At 37.9% G+C, this 16,720-nt stretch overlaps 1 protein-coding gene across 7 annotated transcripts in view; it reads left to right on the top strand.

Annotated features, from left to right (window-relative positions):
- ATXN2 (ataxin 2) overlaps nucleotides 1-16,720 on the top strand; it is a 121,435-nt gene that overhangs the window by 64,218 nt on the left and 40,497 nt on the right. For all 7 annotated transcript variants that reach the window (XM_047088115.1, XM_047088114.1, XM_047088113.1 and 4 more), the window contains 9 exons: nucleotides 2,538-2,662; nucleotides 4,636-4,727; nucleotides 5,218-5,415; nucleotides 6,875-7,053; nucleotides 8,924-9,133; nucleotides 11,776-11,958; nucleotides 14,680-14,877; nucleotides 15,247-15,354; nucleotides 15,860-15,930. In XM_047088115.1, the coding sequence (XP_046944071.1) occupies nucleotides 2,538-2,662; nucleotides 4,636-4,727; nucleotides 5,218-5,415; nucleotides 6,875-7,053; nucleotides 8,924-9,133; nucleotides 11,776-11,958; nucleotides 14,680-14,877; nucleotides 15,247-15,354; nucleotides 15,860-15,930 (1,364 nt within the window). The remainder of the gene's footprint in view (nucleotides 1-2,537; nucleotides 2,663-4,635; nucleotides 4,728-5,217; nucleotides 5,416-6,874; nucleotides 7,054-8,923; nucleotides 9,134-11,775; nucleotides 11,959-14,679; nucleotides 14,878-15,246; nucleotides 15,355-15,859; nucleotides 15,931-16,720) is intronic.

Genomic DNA, 16,720 nt, shown 5'->3' with positions numbered 1-16,720 from the left:
GCTTTGAGCTGTCTGCACAGAGCCTGACGCAGGGCTCGAACCCATGAACTATGAGATCTTGACCTGAGCCGAAGTTGGATGCTTTACCGACTCTTGAGTTTGGCTCATGTCATGGTCTCCTGATTCATGAGTTGGAGCCCATGTTGGGATCTGCCCTGCCTGTGGGGAGCCTGCTTGGGATTCTCCCTCCCTCTCCCTCTCTCTAGATCTGCCCTGCCCCTGCCCTGCTCACAGGTTCACTCTGTCTCAGATAAACAAACCTTAAATAAAAAAGGACTTTCTTTTGAGGAGGATTTAAAAGCAAGAAATATCAGTATTAAGAGAAACACAACTTTTGTGTTTCCTTTTCCCCCTTTCTGCCTTGAAAGAAAACTGTCATGCTAAGTAACAACATGCGAGTAGTTTACTCCTTTTACATGATCGGTATTGTAAACAGAAGATTTAAGATAACAATACAGTATTGAAAAAAATCGGTTACTTATTAATGGACTCTTAATACAGCCTAAAATTGTGATCAGCAGATTAAAACTTGGTTCAGTGAAGTGTTAGATGCTTGCTTTTCCACATTGGGTCCCTTTTGGTTTTGTGTAGGATAATACTGATAAGAACACATTTATCAATTTGAGGACAGCTTGACTCAGTCCTTGTCTTTCCTGAACACTTTGACAGACACACACGTGCACTTCCGTGAGAATAAGTCCATTTATGTGGTTCTGTAAAAATATCTCTTGCTGCTTTGAGCTTTAATTTCTTGAATAAAAAGAGTATCATCCTCAATTCTGGATTGCCATGTAAGTAAATGCTTTATGCACTGAAGCAGATGCCTTTCAAAAAACTAGTGTAATTAAAACATGAATAGGATCAGCAGTATAAGTTAATAATCGTAATAATCGTATTGCTTACTGCAAAACAGGACATGACTGGCTTGAATTTTCCTGTATTATAGTTCTCTGTTCTGTTTTTGCGAGAAAATAGGGAATTTCAGTAAGTTCAGGAAGTTATGATGTTCTCTTGAAGTTTTACTGGCAAAATTAATTTTTACCAAGAATTCGTGCAACCATAAGGTGATATAGAATATGGCTTGTATCAGGTGAATGTCACGTAAGGCCAAGTTTTTGGGACCATTAGTGTCTTCCATCTGAAGGTGTCATTATGAGGACAGCAGCATTCTGTTAGACCCTCTTAGAGAGCTTTTCCAAGGTGCGCTCATCTTCCGGTGGATGCTCTGTCCCACTCCTAGCTAAGGCGTGCTGTTGTTGGGATCCCCCCTGTTATGCTCTTAGCTCTTGTAATTGCTAGTAATAGGAGCTACGCTGCTGGAAGAGCTGGCAGCTAAGCCCACAGGTGCAGTTATGCTTTTATTTCCTGGTGTGCACGCACACACACCCATCCATCCCTAGTTTGGGATGAGAGGAGGTAAGAGCTAGTAGTGACACTGGGCTTGTAGTGCCATGCCTAAATTGGCTGGCTCGAATTTCTTTGGAATCACCTTGCCCACTGGGGAGCCAATGACCGTTATAGAAATCGTACCAAATAAAAAAAAATCCCTCTGGAATTTTCTCTTTTAAGAGACACCGCTGTTGATACTTCCTTTTCCAACTCCTTGGTGGCAGCTTATAGTAAGGGTGAAGGCGTAGTGACTGGGAGCTAGTATCTTCTAGCAGAAAAGTGTGATTCCCTAGCCCTGTGCTAGGTGATAACCCTGTGGGCCCAGCCATTTAAGCACAAGCCTGTATCTTCAAAGCATTTCCCCATACTATTGTTGCCCAAGTAGACTTTTACTTACCTGGTCCTAACACCTATCTAGAGAAAAATTTTCTTCACTGGACAGCAGCTACTAGATATTTCCTGTCAGCTGAGCATAGTAATGCTCTCACAAGCTAGTGCTCCTCATTAACATTAGTCAGAGGAGGAGAGAGCACAAAGAGTGAGAAAGTGTTGGTGGGAAGTCCAGGTACATAGGCCTGCCACCTGAACCTTCTGGGGATAGGTGACACTGTGGGGCCTGAATTCTGTAACAGAGTTACAGGGAAAAATGGATTCTGTGAAGGGTTTGGTCACTTCTGTGAAGGGTTTGGCTTCAGTTACTAATGACGAGAGTATGTTAGGATATTGCCCTCTGCATGTAGACTTGGATTCAGAAGTTAAAATATCTTCATATGTTTGGCTGCAGCTCTGAGATTGTATCTAATTAATGGATCCATTAAACAAAAATCCTACTTCAGGTTGGATTGATAGAGATCTTCTGGATCACTTCTGAAACACAAAGTACAGTAATTATTTTTAATACAATGACTTGTGTGAATACCTTAAAACATACTTCATATGGCTTAAAATTATTTGGGAACATACCTTCACTGAAAGTTTTTTGAAGATGATGGTATTAGAAGCATTACATCTCTGAAAGCATACCATTAATGCTATTCTTTCTATTTCATAATTACTTTTCACATACCTCTTTGTTGATAATTTATGTATGTATTAGTGTAGCCTGTTGTCTGGCTGTATGATCTTTCAGCTGAGTCCATCTTTTGCAGACGCTTTTACTGACTCTGCTATCAGTGCTAAAGTGAATGGTGAACACAAAGAGAAGGACCTGGAGCCCTGGGATGCAGGTGAACTCACTACCAGTGAGGAACTGGAGGCTTTGGAAAACGACGTAGTAAGTAAAATCTTTTTGCTTAGTATCAGACTGTGGTCATGTCATGTGATATGGTGTGACCTCCTATCATTTAGTTTTAATTGAAGTATATTGTCATCATTGTAGCGAAGGTATTTAAAGCAGCAGTTTTTTTGTCTAAACAGAGACTTCTCCCCACACTTAGGAATTATTTCTATGTTTTTAAAGTAAATCATAACAAGCAACTTACAAATTTAAATTGGGAAGCATGGGAAACTGGAAGTACTGGCATGTTTTGCTTTGAAAGCTTTACAGAAGAAGGCAGCCTAAGAAAGCAGTGTCTTAATTGTTGACTTTACCTAGAGGTGAGGTCGAAGTATGACTCTTAGGCTTCTTGTCTGAGGAAGAGGTACTCACTATTGAGATACGTAGTGAGTTTACATAGTTATCTATAGACACTGGATTGCCATGTAAGACTTTAACTTTTTTTTTTGAGAGTTTTTTTTTTTTTAATTTTTTTTTTAAAGTTTATTCATTTTTGAGAGAGAGAGAGGGAGAGAGACAGAGCATGTGCAGGGGAGGGGTAGAGAGAGAGGGAGACACAGAATCCGAAGTAGGCTCCAGGCTCCAAGCTGTCAGCACAGAGCCTGACGCGGGGCTCGAACTCAAAAACCGTGAGATCATGACCTGAGCTGAAGTCGGACACTCAACCAACTGCGCCACCCAGGTGCCCCATAGTTGTTTTTTTTTTAAGTTTTAAGCGCAGAGCCTGACACAGGGCTCAAGCTCATGAACCATGGGATCATGATCTGAGCTGAAATCAAGAGTTGGACACTCAACCACCTGAGCCACCTAGGCGCCCCAGAAGACTTTTACTATTTACTGGATATCCTTCTGCACAGTTTAGATTTTTTATCTGGAACATATACTACTTACGCAGTTTTAAAGCCTCTATATGTAACTGATCTCCAGCCCACATATGTTAGCCTCACGCAGTTGCTTGATTGGTGGTATTACAGAATAGTCATGCCTGGAGTAGCACAGAAGGACCCAAGATTGATGGGTGCCTTCAGAGGCAAGCTTTAGTATTAAAGTTGCCATCAGAAATACTGGGATGATGCTGTGTCCTCTTTCTGAGATGGATAAGGATTATGCACTCTATTTTGTCCCTTTACACCATTCAGACTTTAAATGTTGAAGGGGTTGCAACATTAGTGAAATGACTATCTAGGCATTAATATTCACTAGTGAAGATTCTTGCAGCCTCTGCCCCCAGTTGGTTGATTCTTACAGATTAAAGAATGCAGGCTAGCTTTTGAGAGTGGTAGTTTCCTCATAGAAGTGTAGAGTTATCTACACTGAGGTTACAGGTTAGCATGAGCCCTTTGCTCAGGACCCATAGAAGCTGTTAATGTTGAGACCAGTTCTAAAACCCAGTTCTTGTGACTTTGCACAGTGATTGTGTGTTTACTCTCTCATGCTGCTGTCTCTTCGAGCATACCCAGGGAAAAGGGGAGGATGGCCAGGATCTGGTACCATGCTCACACCTTGAAATAGGGATGCAGCAGTGAAAGCTTTGGCTTATTCCCTTCTTCCCCCGAAACTCTGGAAGTATTTTTGGCTATCAGAAAGCATCCTTTATCCCTCATAGATCTCATGATCAGTCAACTCAAGAAGGTCTCAGGTATTTGCCCTATAGAAAGATGGCTGTTAAGGAGTAGGGAAAGAATTGTGACCTGAATGCTTACGTTTTATGAAGTAACTTGAAATGTTCTAAACTTTTACAAATATTGTCTGAAATAATTGTTTTATATAGTCATTTGCCACTTTGTAAGGGGTGATATATAGAAGAAAAATTTTTTCTTAAAACGTTTTTAAAGAAAGTTTTTGCCTGTTTTTTAATTAGCTAGATTTTGCTGTTATATATGATAGATAGTGTTAATGTAGGATATTAATTGCACTTAAAGAAGAGAAATACTTTGTCATTTTGAAAAATGAAATTTATTTTCTTCTAGTCTAATGGATGGGATCCCAATGATATGTTTCGATATAATGAAGAAAATTATGGTGTAGTGTCTACATATGATAGCAGTTTATCTTCATATACGTAAGTTTAGAAAATTGACTTTTTTGAGCGAATTTGTCTTTGATTTTCATCAGCTTATGTTAGTATGTTGAATAAATAAATATTTCTGTTGGATTTTAGTTTAAACAATTATGTGAAAGAATTAATCCTGTCACTACCTAGGCTGATAAATTCTCGTTAAAACAGAATACATTTAGTTTACATATAACCTAATTTTATGCTGTAGATAATTTTTTTTTTTTTTTAAAGCTGTAAAAACTCTGAATTTGCAAGTATAGATGTTATGGGGCAGTAGTCAATTTAACCAGTTTTGGAAATGTTACATTCCTCTAGGGAAAAGTGAAACCGAAAAAAAAGCTAATTTTGATTTATACATAAGTAGATCAGTGTAATTCTTTTATAGTTTTACCCGTATTTCAAGCTCTCAACTTTCTTAATAGTGTTTTGGGACAGTTCTATAAACTGTGACTTTAAAATACTCACTTTGCTTTTTCTTTTCCTCACGTTTCAGGGTACCCTTAGAAAGGGATAACTCAGAAGAATTTTTAAAACGAGAAGCAAGGGCAAACCAGTTAGCAGAAGAAATTGAATCAAGTGCCCAGTACAAAGCCCGAGTGGCCCTGGAAAATGATGATAGGAGTGAAGAAGAAAAATACACAGCAGTTCAGAGAAATTCGAGTGAACGTGAGGGCCACGGCATAAACACTAGGTATTTAAAGGAAATCATGATGCAGTATTTTGGATACACAACTCAAGGTCTGTGTGAGAAGGTGTATTATTATTATTATATTTCATCTTCCTTTAATATAGCTTAGGTAGAGAATGCAAGTGGAATTGGTTTAAGGTTCTGTTAGAGAAAAGATTATAGTAATTTTGGAAAATATTTTTTGAGCATCAAGCTTTACGAAGCCAAGTGTTGGAAATACAGTGATGAGCAAACCAAGGTTTGGAAGAGCTGCTTAAAACACAGTGATCAGATAGGGGTGGGGCCGCACAGAGCATAGTAACAGATCGCTAGGATTTGCTAGATTAGAGGTGTGTTCAAAGTATTAAGAATATCCAGAGTGAGGATGGCCTACCATGTAACTGTGGAGTCCGAGAACGCGTCACAGAGGAGGTGATGTTTTGTGATAAGATAGTACATGTGTCTACTGCCCAGAGAGAAATATGAGAGGGGCATTCCTTGCATGGTGAAAAGACACGTGAAAGAACCTAGCCAGCTGGGAACGAGGCTGGTTATTTTGTACGTCTGGAATACAGGGTGCTGTTGGGGGTGCAGTGTTGGCATCTGGTGATAGGAACTGAGGTAGTGAAGGACTTTGTGTCATGTTAAAGAGCACCCTGTAGGCAGGGGATGGTGTGAATGAACTCTGGGACATTTGAGAGTTGGCTGAAACAGGGAGACAAGTTAGTGTATTGAAATTGTTCAAGTGTGAGAACTTGGTAACCACCTAGGCCAGGGCTGGCGATAGAAAGGTTAGAAAAACCAGTTGACCCTAAGGTTTATTTGATAACTAAGTTGATTGATGTTTGTACTGGTAAAACATAGAGCAAGTGTGAGGGGAGATAGAGTGAGCTTATTTGGTCAATTTATTGCAGTTGAGGGTCTCGCAAGCCTTAGATTTAATTCGTAAACACGTGTTGAGAACCATCTGCTACATACCTGATAGAATAAGATATAAATTCTTGAAGACACAACTTAGAGTCTGAAGATTGGAATTAAAGTGTTGTTCAGTGGGAGATTTTGAGACTGTGGGACTGGCAGTGTGGATTTTAGGATTCGTCAGTATTGCTGGTCTTGAATGAAAATCCGATGACTAGCCACAGACCAAGAGGAAACAAAATAGAGAAAGCAAGGACACAGAAAGTTTCAAGAAGACAGACCACATTTGATATCAGAATCCGCCGTCTAGAGGCCAAGTAGGATAAGAATGAATACACTTGTTAAACTTCTTTGCTTAGGAGGAGAATCTGAGAGAAAAGGAAAGGCTAGAGGCTAGACCTGAGGGTAACATGGAAGAATAGGGGTGTTTGGGAGTGAGACAGTTTGGTTTAGTGTTTAACCTTTTTATAACAAGCATTCACTTCTGCCTAAATTACTTTTCAATTTGTTTCATTGGCCTGATATCTATTAGGATAAAATGATTTAGAGGATCTCTCATTTTCAGGGAAAATAAATATATTCCTCCTGGACAAAGAAACAGAGAAGTCATATCCTGGGGAAGTGGGAGACAGAATTCACCGCGTATGGGCCAGCCTGGATCGGGCTCCATGCCGTCAAGATCCACCTCTCACACTTCAGATTTCAACCCGAATTCTGGTTCAGACCAAAGAGTAGTTAATGGAGGCAAGTATTTTGACCAAATTTGTCAATGTCAATGATCAGATACATAGTTTTCTAAGTATTTAAGTTTAGCATAATTGGTAAGAGCATGCACACCTTCATCGATTTCTGTGGAGTAGTTTTTACTTCAAAACTATTTAAATTTTGCTTTTGTGGATATCAAATTAGTAAAATTTGTATAAGTCTTTGGCATATACCGTATTTAGTATGATGAGATTCTCACATGTTATGATAAAGTGCTAAATTTAGCCAAAGATACTCAGTTGGCCAAAAAACACTCCACGTATAAAGAAATTGGAAACTTTGGGTAGGTTCTCAATTTTTTAAAACCCTGGATGATAAAATGATTTAGACACAGTTTATATGGAAAATCCTAGTCTGTGTGAAACACTCAGTGGTTAATACAGGCTCATTTTCGTAAACTGTTTATACATTTATATTCTGCTTACTTCAAGAAAGGATTTGAGGTAACTTGCTATACAGGACATGACCTAGAGTCATGTGAAGAAGGTGAAGAAAGAAATGTGCTTAAATAAACGATAAGAACAACTCTTAGTTTAAGGATGGATATTATAGTTTAGCAGAAGTAAAGTGAAGGAGACTTGCATCTTTAGCAAGAAGATATTTTTCCGCTCTACCTCTAAATCCTAGGTTGTGGATCTTCCGTGTGAGTCTGGGATACTGGACAGCAGTGTTTTAGGCCACAGGGAAATACAATAGCAATACTACTTTACTCACTCGGGGAACAAAGTAGACGTTCAGTTTAAGGTATTCAAGTGTGGAAAGCTAAAATGGAAAGTAGAGAACACTGAGTTTCCAATTTCAGTTGTTTCTGTTGAGTCTTTCTCCAGAATTCCTCTCCAAATAAACACTCTTGAGTATTTTCTGTACTTAGTATTGGGGGTGAAATTTCTTTGCTCACTGAGTAAAGAATTTTAGTTGTTTATGAACAGAATTTCCAAGTAAAAAACCTGAAGGGGGCTAGGAAATGTATGATACTCAAGTGTGTGGAACCCTATGGAGAGGAGACCTGGACTGTTTCCTAAGATTAAGGTAAGTGCTGTGTGCTATGTAATGTTACACATTAGCTGTATCTTTACCTGTGCCTGTCCCTCAGTGTCACTTTATTTGGTGATGACTGCTCTGTAGTTGCATTGTTTATTAAGCAGTCTCTTAAATAAGTGTTTACTGCATAAATTATTTAGCAGGTCCCCCTTCTTTTTTCTAATTTGTTAAGATTGGAATGTTTTCTTGAAAAGGCAATGAATATTAACCTTTGTCACTCCTGTGACTCAAAAAATAGTAGTAATGGTTTATTTCTACTTAAAATGGACTTGCTTGATGAGATTTCAAACTGAGTCTTCAAGTATAAACTAGATGAAAATCACAGATGGTTATAAAAAAACCAGCATTTTTAATGGGATATAATAGCTGCTGCTTATTTTCATGTTTCAAAAGCTAAAACTAATATAGTAAATAATCTTATTTTCCTGAGTTTTGTGATTTATTGTGTGAAATTATCTAGTTTATGTTATATTCCTTTTAATGATTGATTACTGAGAAACAGTTATAGAACCAGGATTAATAGGCAGAAAGTCTTAACTGTCTTCTTCAATAGTATGTGTAGATCCTAATTAACCCTTTGGGAACGTGTGTTCATTTAAAGAGACTTAATTTTAAGGAGGTTAAAGTAAAATGTGAATTTATGTCAGTTAAGTTATGCTAAAACTTATCACAAATCAAATGACTGTCCTCAAAGGGTTAAAATGTACAAGAAATCATTTTTGTCATTTTACTTTTTTTTCTGTTTACTTTTTTCCCTCATTTTTTTCTTTAGTTTTTATACTTTCCTTCATATCATTTGTTCTGTCAGGTGTTCCCTGGCCATCGCCTTGCCCATCTCCTTCCTCTCGCCCACCTTCTCGCTACCAGTCAGGTCCCAACTCTCTTCCACCTCGGGCAGCCACCCCTACACGGCCGCCCTCCAGGCCCCCCTCGCGGCCATCCAGACCCCCGTCTCACCCCTCTGCTCATGGTTCTCCAGCTCCTGTCTCTACTATGCCTAAACGCATGTCTTCAGAAGGTACAATACCACAATTTGTTCATGTTTTTGTTTGTCTTTGTTTAACTCCTATGTGAGTTTATAATTACAAAATAGTTTCCTCTTCATTATTTAATAACCTATAATTTCCGTGTTTTAACTTTAGTTTATTAAAACTATTTCTATTAACCTTTTGTTCATGAGAAATGTGGTAAATACTGTGTGAAGCAATGAACTGTCCTGGATTGTAAGAATGAGGCTTTAATCTCTGCCTGGTAATGATGCTCTTTTACAGCCCCAGAAGGTCTACTCCAGGTTTCTGTCCCTCTCAATATGCAATGTAAACAGTGGCTAATGATAAACAGTGAACTTTCTTTACCCAGTCTTGGCCTTACTGTAGAAGCTATCATAAAAAATAAAATAATGATAAAAAAGAACCTATTATTTTACAGTTACTTGGCCAAGGTACTAGTGAACCTACCTGTTGGCCATAGGCAGGAATGGTGGTTTAGAGGTCCTTTTTGAGAGGGACAGTCCATGTAGTTGCCTTCGTGTGTTTACTCTTAGATTATAATATGGAGATTGGTCTTATGTTTGGGGGATTTAAGAAAATTAGCGTCATAATATTTTCTAGTGAAAGTCTAATCTGGAAGAAGTCCTTGATCTAAGATAAAGTTGTTAATAAAAACCATGTGTCCTTGTCAAAAACAAAACAAAACAAACCTGTAGTTTTCATGCAATATTTGATGCTATACCCTCTGTTGCTGTGTAGCAAATACATGGAGGTATCGTAGGAAGGTCACATTTTAATATAAATGCAGTGCATATGTTAAAGACCTGTGTTCTGAATAACTCCTTTTGATGTTTATTTCAGAGTATTTGTGTTAGAATTTTGATCTGCTTTGTTCATTAAAATCGCAGTTGATACAGTTACTGTTGAGACTAATAACAGTTTTCTGGCAGTGCTTCCCTGGAGGAAACTATGTTGGCTGCTTTTTAATAAACTGTTGCCATCTAGGCAAGACGGAGGTCATGGGATCTTGACTAAAGTAGCTAACCTTGAACAGCATGTTGCACTGATTTTCAAGGTGACTTCCTTGCACAAAAGTGCCTGTAATGGTGGCCACTGAACAAGAAGTTAAATTCTGTTGAAGTATTTGTTGGGATGTATTGTTTGAGTAAAAACAGGACTCACTAGTGAGTACGTACATCTTCACCACAGTAAATTGTCAGGACTGCTTATGGACTGACTATTCGGGTAGAAGTACACCCTCTGCATATTGAGAGGCTGCTACATTATCCAATTTTTCTTTTTAACTAGTTTCAATTAAACTGTTTTCCAGTCATGTAGTTAGATGACACTGAAGCATTTTTAAAGTGTGAACTTCACAAGTAAAACCACTAAATATTAAATACAATGTTTTGTGTATTTAGTATAGGAGAGTACATTTTGTTGCTGTATTTTATGTATTATCAAAAAGAATGAATTTTTTTGCAAGTTAAGAGTTTGATTTCATTGCACTATACCAATTAGCCTTCTTGTTCTTTTTCTCTAAATGGGTGTAAAAAATATATATATAGATACACAGTTACCCAATTCGTAATTCAATTTTTTTTATGTAAATCACTTCTCCAGTTGAAAACTATGATATCTAACATTAACATTTCTTTTTAACATTGTGTCCATGGGTAAATTCCTACTGAGAACACAAATTTGTTTGACATTCTAAAGAGTTCAACAGCAAGGTGAGGGTGAAGATTGGCTTTGACATTAACAGTGAGTTTTACTGAGTGTTAGCACTGTCTGGCTTCTCTACTGAGAACAAGTCTGTCTACTGTTTTCACCTGATTGTTTTGTTCGACTGCAGAGTAGACTTTTTAGAAATAGAAATCACAAATGGGTTGACAGAATTAACGACCTAGAATTTTGACAATTTATATAGTGCAGATTTCTTCTCCAAATGTCAATTATTCTAGTGTTTCAGGTCTTTTCAGTAGAATTTTCAGTTCATAGCCTGGTTAAGTATGAGAAACTGCTTACAGGTGAAGACTGCTTTAAGGCATGGCTTGTAAAATTTATTACCATGGCAGAAGAGGTAGATAAACTAAGATTTTATAGAAATTTAAGAAAGGTGTGTAGATATGTTTCCATAGTATAAAAGCATATAGGGATCAGTAGTCTTTTATTTAAAATTTTTTTTTTCTAATTTTAGAAGTAATACAGAAAATTTGAGGGGAAAAGCTAAAAGTGTGTGGTAAAATAAAACTTAGGTAACCATAACTTCTGTTAACATTTTATTGTTTTTATTTTTATATGCCTACAAGTAATGGATATAGATTAAGCAAATTGCCAAAAGTCTTTGAAAAGTTATGACATCTCTTTGATTTCTTATGTCAGCTTCATCCCTCCCTTCCTTTAAAAATAAAGGGAAATAATACAAAATTTATTTATAAAACCTAATGGCATTCCACAAAATAATTCTGAAAGAATATGGCCAAAAATACGTTGTTTTGTTTTTGTTTTTGTTCATTCTTTTATAACCAAGGAGAAAGTAGAGAGAGGTGTGTGTGTGTGTGTGTGTGTGTGTGTATATGTGTGTGTGAATGGGGTATATGTGTTTAGCAGAAAAGTTGTACTGATGGACGTTGTATCATTTATGTGATGTTCACTATTCCTTTCTTAGGGCCTCCGAGGATGTCCCCAAAGGCCCAGCGACACCCTCGAAATCACAGAGTTTCTGCTGGGAGGGGTTCCATTTCCAGTGGCCTAGAATTTGTATCCCATACTCCACCAAGTGAAGCAGCTGCTCCTCCAGCAGCAAGGACCAGTCCTGCGGGGGGCACATGGTCATCAGTGGTCAGCGGGGGTAGGTAACACTTGGCTTGGAACATAATGACAGTGTTCATTTTGTAATTCTGCATGTAAAAAGGGCTCCACCACTCACTATATGTTAGAGCAAAACATGTGATCATTCTGACTTTCAGTTTTGTCAATGGGTTAATTTCTGCCTGTTCTACTTTATGGACTTGTGATAAGATTCATATGAGATTTGTAAGTATGAACATAATTCATAGTTTTATAAAGTACCACTCAAATATAAAGCAAATACAGTATGAGGGACCATATTTCCTATCTTCTTAGCAGTTTTGTCCACAGATTCATTCCACAAACATCTGGGCTCACCATGCTATGTGTTTCTAAAATTAAAAAAAATTTTTTTTCTAACGTTTACTTATGTTTGAGAGAGAGAGAGAGACAGAGAGTATGTGAGACGAAGAGGAGCAGAGAGAGAGAGAGGGAGACACAGAATCCAAAGCAGGCTCCAGGCTCCACGCTGTCAGCACAGAGCCCTGTGCAGGGCATGAACTCACAAACTGCAAGATCATGACCTTAGCCGAAGTTGGCACTTAACTGACTGAGCCCCGCAGGCGCCTGCTTCGTGTTTTAATAGAATGTGTATATGGCACTAATTTCTTATTGTATTTCCCTTATGGAGAATATCAAACATAACTCAAGGGGCCCAAGTTTTATCTGTGATTAGCCTGAGGAATGTGCTGACAGCAGTTATAAAATTATAAAAAATACACTTTGATAAGAACTTACAGTTAATTTAATGTTTTGCTTCCATAACTGTGGAGAGTTAGAGCACGCAGTGATAGAGGTTTTTTGTTTTGTTTTTGTTTTTGTTTTTGTTTTTATCATCTATCTTAATCAGCACATAGAATCTTTAAAAGAAAAAAGATCTTGGGGCACCTGGGTGGCTCAGTTGGTTGAGCCCCTGACTTCAGCTCAGGTCATGATCTCGCAGTCCGTGAGTTTGGGCCCCTTGTTGGGCTCTGTGCTGACAACCCTTGAGCCTGGAGCCTGCTTGACTCTGTGTCTCCCTCTCTCTCTGCCCCTCCCCCACTCATGCTCTGCCTGTCTCTCTCTCTCTCTCTTTCTCTCTCTCTTTCTCTGTCAAAAATAAACATTTAAAAATTTTTAAAAAGAAAAAAGATCTTTATTTTATTAAATTTTTTTTTTTAACGTTTATTTATTTTTGAGACAGAGACAGAGCATGAACGGGGGAGGGGCAGAGAGAGAGGGAGACACAGAATCGGAAACAGGCTCCAGGCTCTGAGCCATCAGCCCAGAGCCTGACGCGGGGCTCGAACTCACGGACAATGAGATCGTGACCTGAGCTGAAGTCGGACACTTAACCGACTGCGCCACCCAGGCGCCCCAAAAGATCTTTATTTTAAAAAAATGTTTTAAGTTTATTTATTTTGAGGGAGACAGCACAAGTGGGGGAGGGGCAAGGGAGAGGGGAGAGAATCCCAAGCAGGTTTCATGCCAACAGCACAGAGTCCAATGCGGGGCTTGAACTCACAAAACCGTAAGATCATGACCTGAGCTGAAACCCAAGAGTCAGATGCTTAACTGAATGAGCCACCCAAGTGCCCCCAAGAAAAAAGATGTTTAAACTTAACCAGAAAGATCTCCAAACTCTGCTGAATGCTTTAGTTGATATATATTGCTCAGAATCATGTATGTATAATTTTATTGTAAATTCCCTTGTACTTCTGTTTTCTTCCTTGATCTTTAAAGAAAACCAAAAGAAATTAGATTTTAGATATTAGAAATTAGATATTAATTAGGATAATCTAGTTAGAAATTAGATAGTAGTTATTAGAAGGAAATGATTCATTTAACAAGAGAATGGAAGGTCTAGAAACCTATTTCTTCTGTTGTACCATTAATTATTTGACATTACTTAGAATCTAGAGATGAATTTGAGAGTAACAACATGATTATAGAAGTGAAACAATAAAAACTGTTGTTACATTTATATGCAGAATAGTGTACAGGTTTGTTTTTTTATACTTATTAGAAAATTGATAGTTGAAGTTTCCTTCCATGATCCTATGACTTCAAATGTAAAGAACAACTAGAGTGAAGCGAATTGAACCATTTTCTCTAAATCTTTGAATCTGAGTTCTACAAATAAGTTTATAATGGAACAGGAAACCTATCAGATGCTTACTTGAGCTCAAGTGGAGTATGAATCCCAGCATGAATTACCTTCCTCTTTTGGCTAAATTGGTTCCCCAATTTTCTTAGTTATTGCAAAGTGGCTCTTGAAGAGGCAAAAAAAGAACATACAGGATTGGCTGCAAGCTGCCAAAAGGTGTTTGAGTTTATTATTTGAAGGAGGAACAAATAAGCCCATTTCTTTGGGACCTCTACCCCATTATTAAAGAGACCTCTCACTTCATCTTAAAAAGTAGTGTTTATCTTGTCTTGTCTTAGAATTCCAGGATCTAACGTGATTTAAAGTACTTCCTTTTAGAATTAATATATTTACTTACAAGGAAAAACTACATTTGTACTTAGGTATTAATAATTGTTGTCATTCTTCAGATACTTGTGTTCTCAGTCACCACCACGATTCCTTAAGACTTCTGAAAAGAAAACAGAGTGATGGGATAAAGAGTAATTGGGATGGTGGTCAAATTAGGACTATTTTACCTGTATTTTCAAAGAAGCCTCTTTGAGGAAGTGACATTTGAGCTGAGAATTTAACGTATAACTTTTCTCTTTCTTCTAGTTCCAAGATTATCCCCTAAAACTCACAGACCCAGGTCTCCCAGGCAGAACAGTATTGGAAATACTCCTCCTGGGCCAGTTCTTGGTTCTCCCCAAGCTGGTATTATTCCAGCTGAAGCTGTTGCTATGCCTGTTCCAGCTGCATCTCCCACGCCTGCCAGTCCTGCATCCAATAGAGCTGTTACCCCATCTATTGAGGGTATGTAAGAAAGGGCTTCCAGCTCCAAAATGTCATTTGTGAAGTTCAGTGTTAGAGTTTAATGTTAATTGTATGAAAAATGCGATGTCCATTCATAGGTATATATTTGAGTATACATTTAAAATTTTACATAAATGGAGTTAAGTAATACTACTAATTTCATAAATGTTATTCTTGAATGTCTGTTAACAGGGCTGACATTCTTGGGTAGTAGCTATTAATATAAATAAACTTAATGGTGTTTGATAGGTCTGCAAAGGAGAAAAGCTTGTGGTTAAATGGAAATGTTTTTTCCCAAAAACTATAGTAAATAAAAATTGTTGAATATTTTCCCATTTTACTTTTTTTTTTAATGTATTTTTTTTTTAGCTAAGGATTCCAGGCTTCAAGATCAGAGGCAGAATTCTCCTGCAGGGAATAAAGAAAATATGAAGCCCAGTGAAACATCACCTAGCTTCTCAAAGACTGAAAATAAAGGTTAGAGCTTTATTTTTTTTTAATTTTTTTTTTTTTCAACGTTTGTTTATTTTTGGGACAGAGAGAGAGACAGAGCATGAACGGGGGAGGGCCAGAGAGAGAGGGAGACACAGAATGGGAAACAGGCTCCAGGCTCTGAGCCATCAGCCCAGAGCCCGACACGGGGCTCGAACTCACGGACCGCGAGATCGTGACCTGGCTGAAGTCGGACGCTTAACCGACTGCGCCACCCAGGCGCCCCGTAAGGTTAGAGCTTTAAAAAGTCTTCCTGTATAACTTGGAAATAGGAAGGATATGTCTGATCTCATGCCAAATACAGATTGTTTTTGGTCAACACTTTTTCTTAGGATTGTGTGTATTTAAATGCATAAATTGACCAATGTCAAAATCTGTGATTAATATATTGAATGAAAGAACTTATTTTCATTTCTGGTATCTCCTCCTAAAAGGATTTTAAGTTAAAGATTTGCAGTAAATCTGTATTTAACTGTTCCACATTTCACAGGTATATCCCCAATTGTTTCTGAACATAGAAAACAGATTGATGACTTAAAGAAGTTTAAGAATGATTTTAGGGTAAGTGTTACTATTGATTAATGAGTTAGGATTTTAATGTCCTAAGAATTTTTATATCCTTCATTTACAAAATATATGCACACCCAGAAACCTCGAATGATGTGTGTAGAAAGCTAAGCATTCTTCAAGTTGTCTTTGCCTATGCTTTTAAGTAGGTAACTAAAATCATGTAGTATGATAAGAACTAAACAGATATCAAATGAAAGAGAATATAATTGTGACATTTGAAGCCATCATAACATAAGTTATTATTTGGTGTTCATTTGATTACATTATTCAACGAAGAGTAGAGCAAAGCTGAGGCATTAATTACCTGATGTGGCGAGTGGGTGATGGACTGGACCTCAGGGTTCTTAGGTAGTTGCAGATTTATACTTTGTGCGCAAATGTATTGTGATACAAATCTTTCTCTAAAACCATTTCTCGGTCTTAAGTCTTGTTAACATACTCTAATCTCTCCTGGATGACCATTGCATTCTTTTCTACAGCCTTTCCCATAGTAATACATTTTGCATTTCAAGTCATATTTTGAGACCAACTCAGGAGGTCATCTTGAAACTTAGCTTCTTAGAGGGAAAAGATCTGATGATTAGCCTTAGAAAAAAATGGCTGTCTTAAGAGATGAATCAATCAGGGGCGCCTGGGTGGCTCAGTCAGTTAAGCGTCCGACTTTGGCTCAGGTCACGATCTCACAGTTCATGGGTTTGAGCCCCACATCCGGCTCTGTGCTGACAGCTCAGAGCCTGGAACCTGTCTCACATTCTGTGTCTCCCTTTGTCTCTGCCTCTCC

Source organism: Lynx rufus, unplaced genomic scaffold, assembly GCF_022079265.1.
Source record: "Lynx rufus isolate CCGP_SWC_20201006 ecotype Redwood Valley unplaced genomic scaffold, mLynRuf1.p SCAF_24, whole genome shotgun sequence".
NCBI lineage: Eukaryota > Metazoa > Chordata > Mammalia > Carnivora > Felidae > Lynx > Lynx rufus.
Note: the sequence above shows the minus strand (reverse complement) of the source record. Positions and strands in the feature narration are given on the sequence as shown.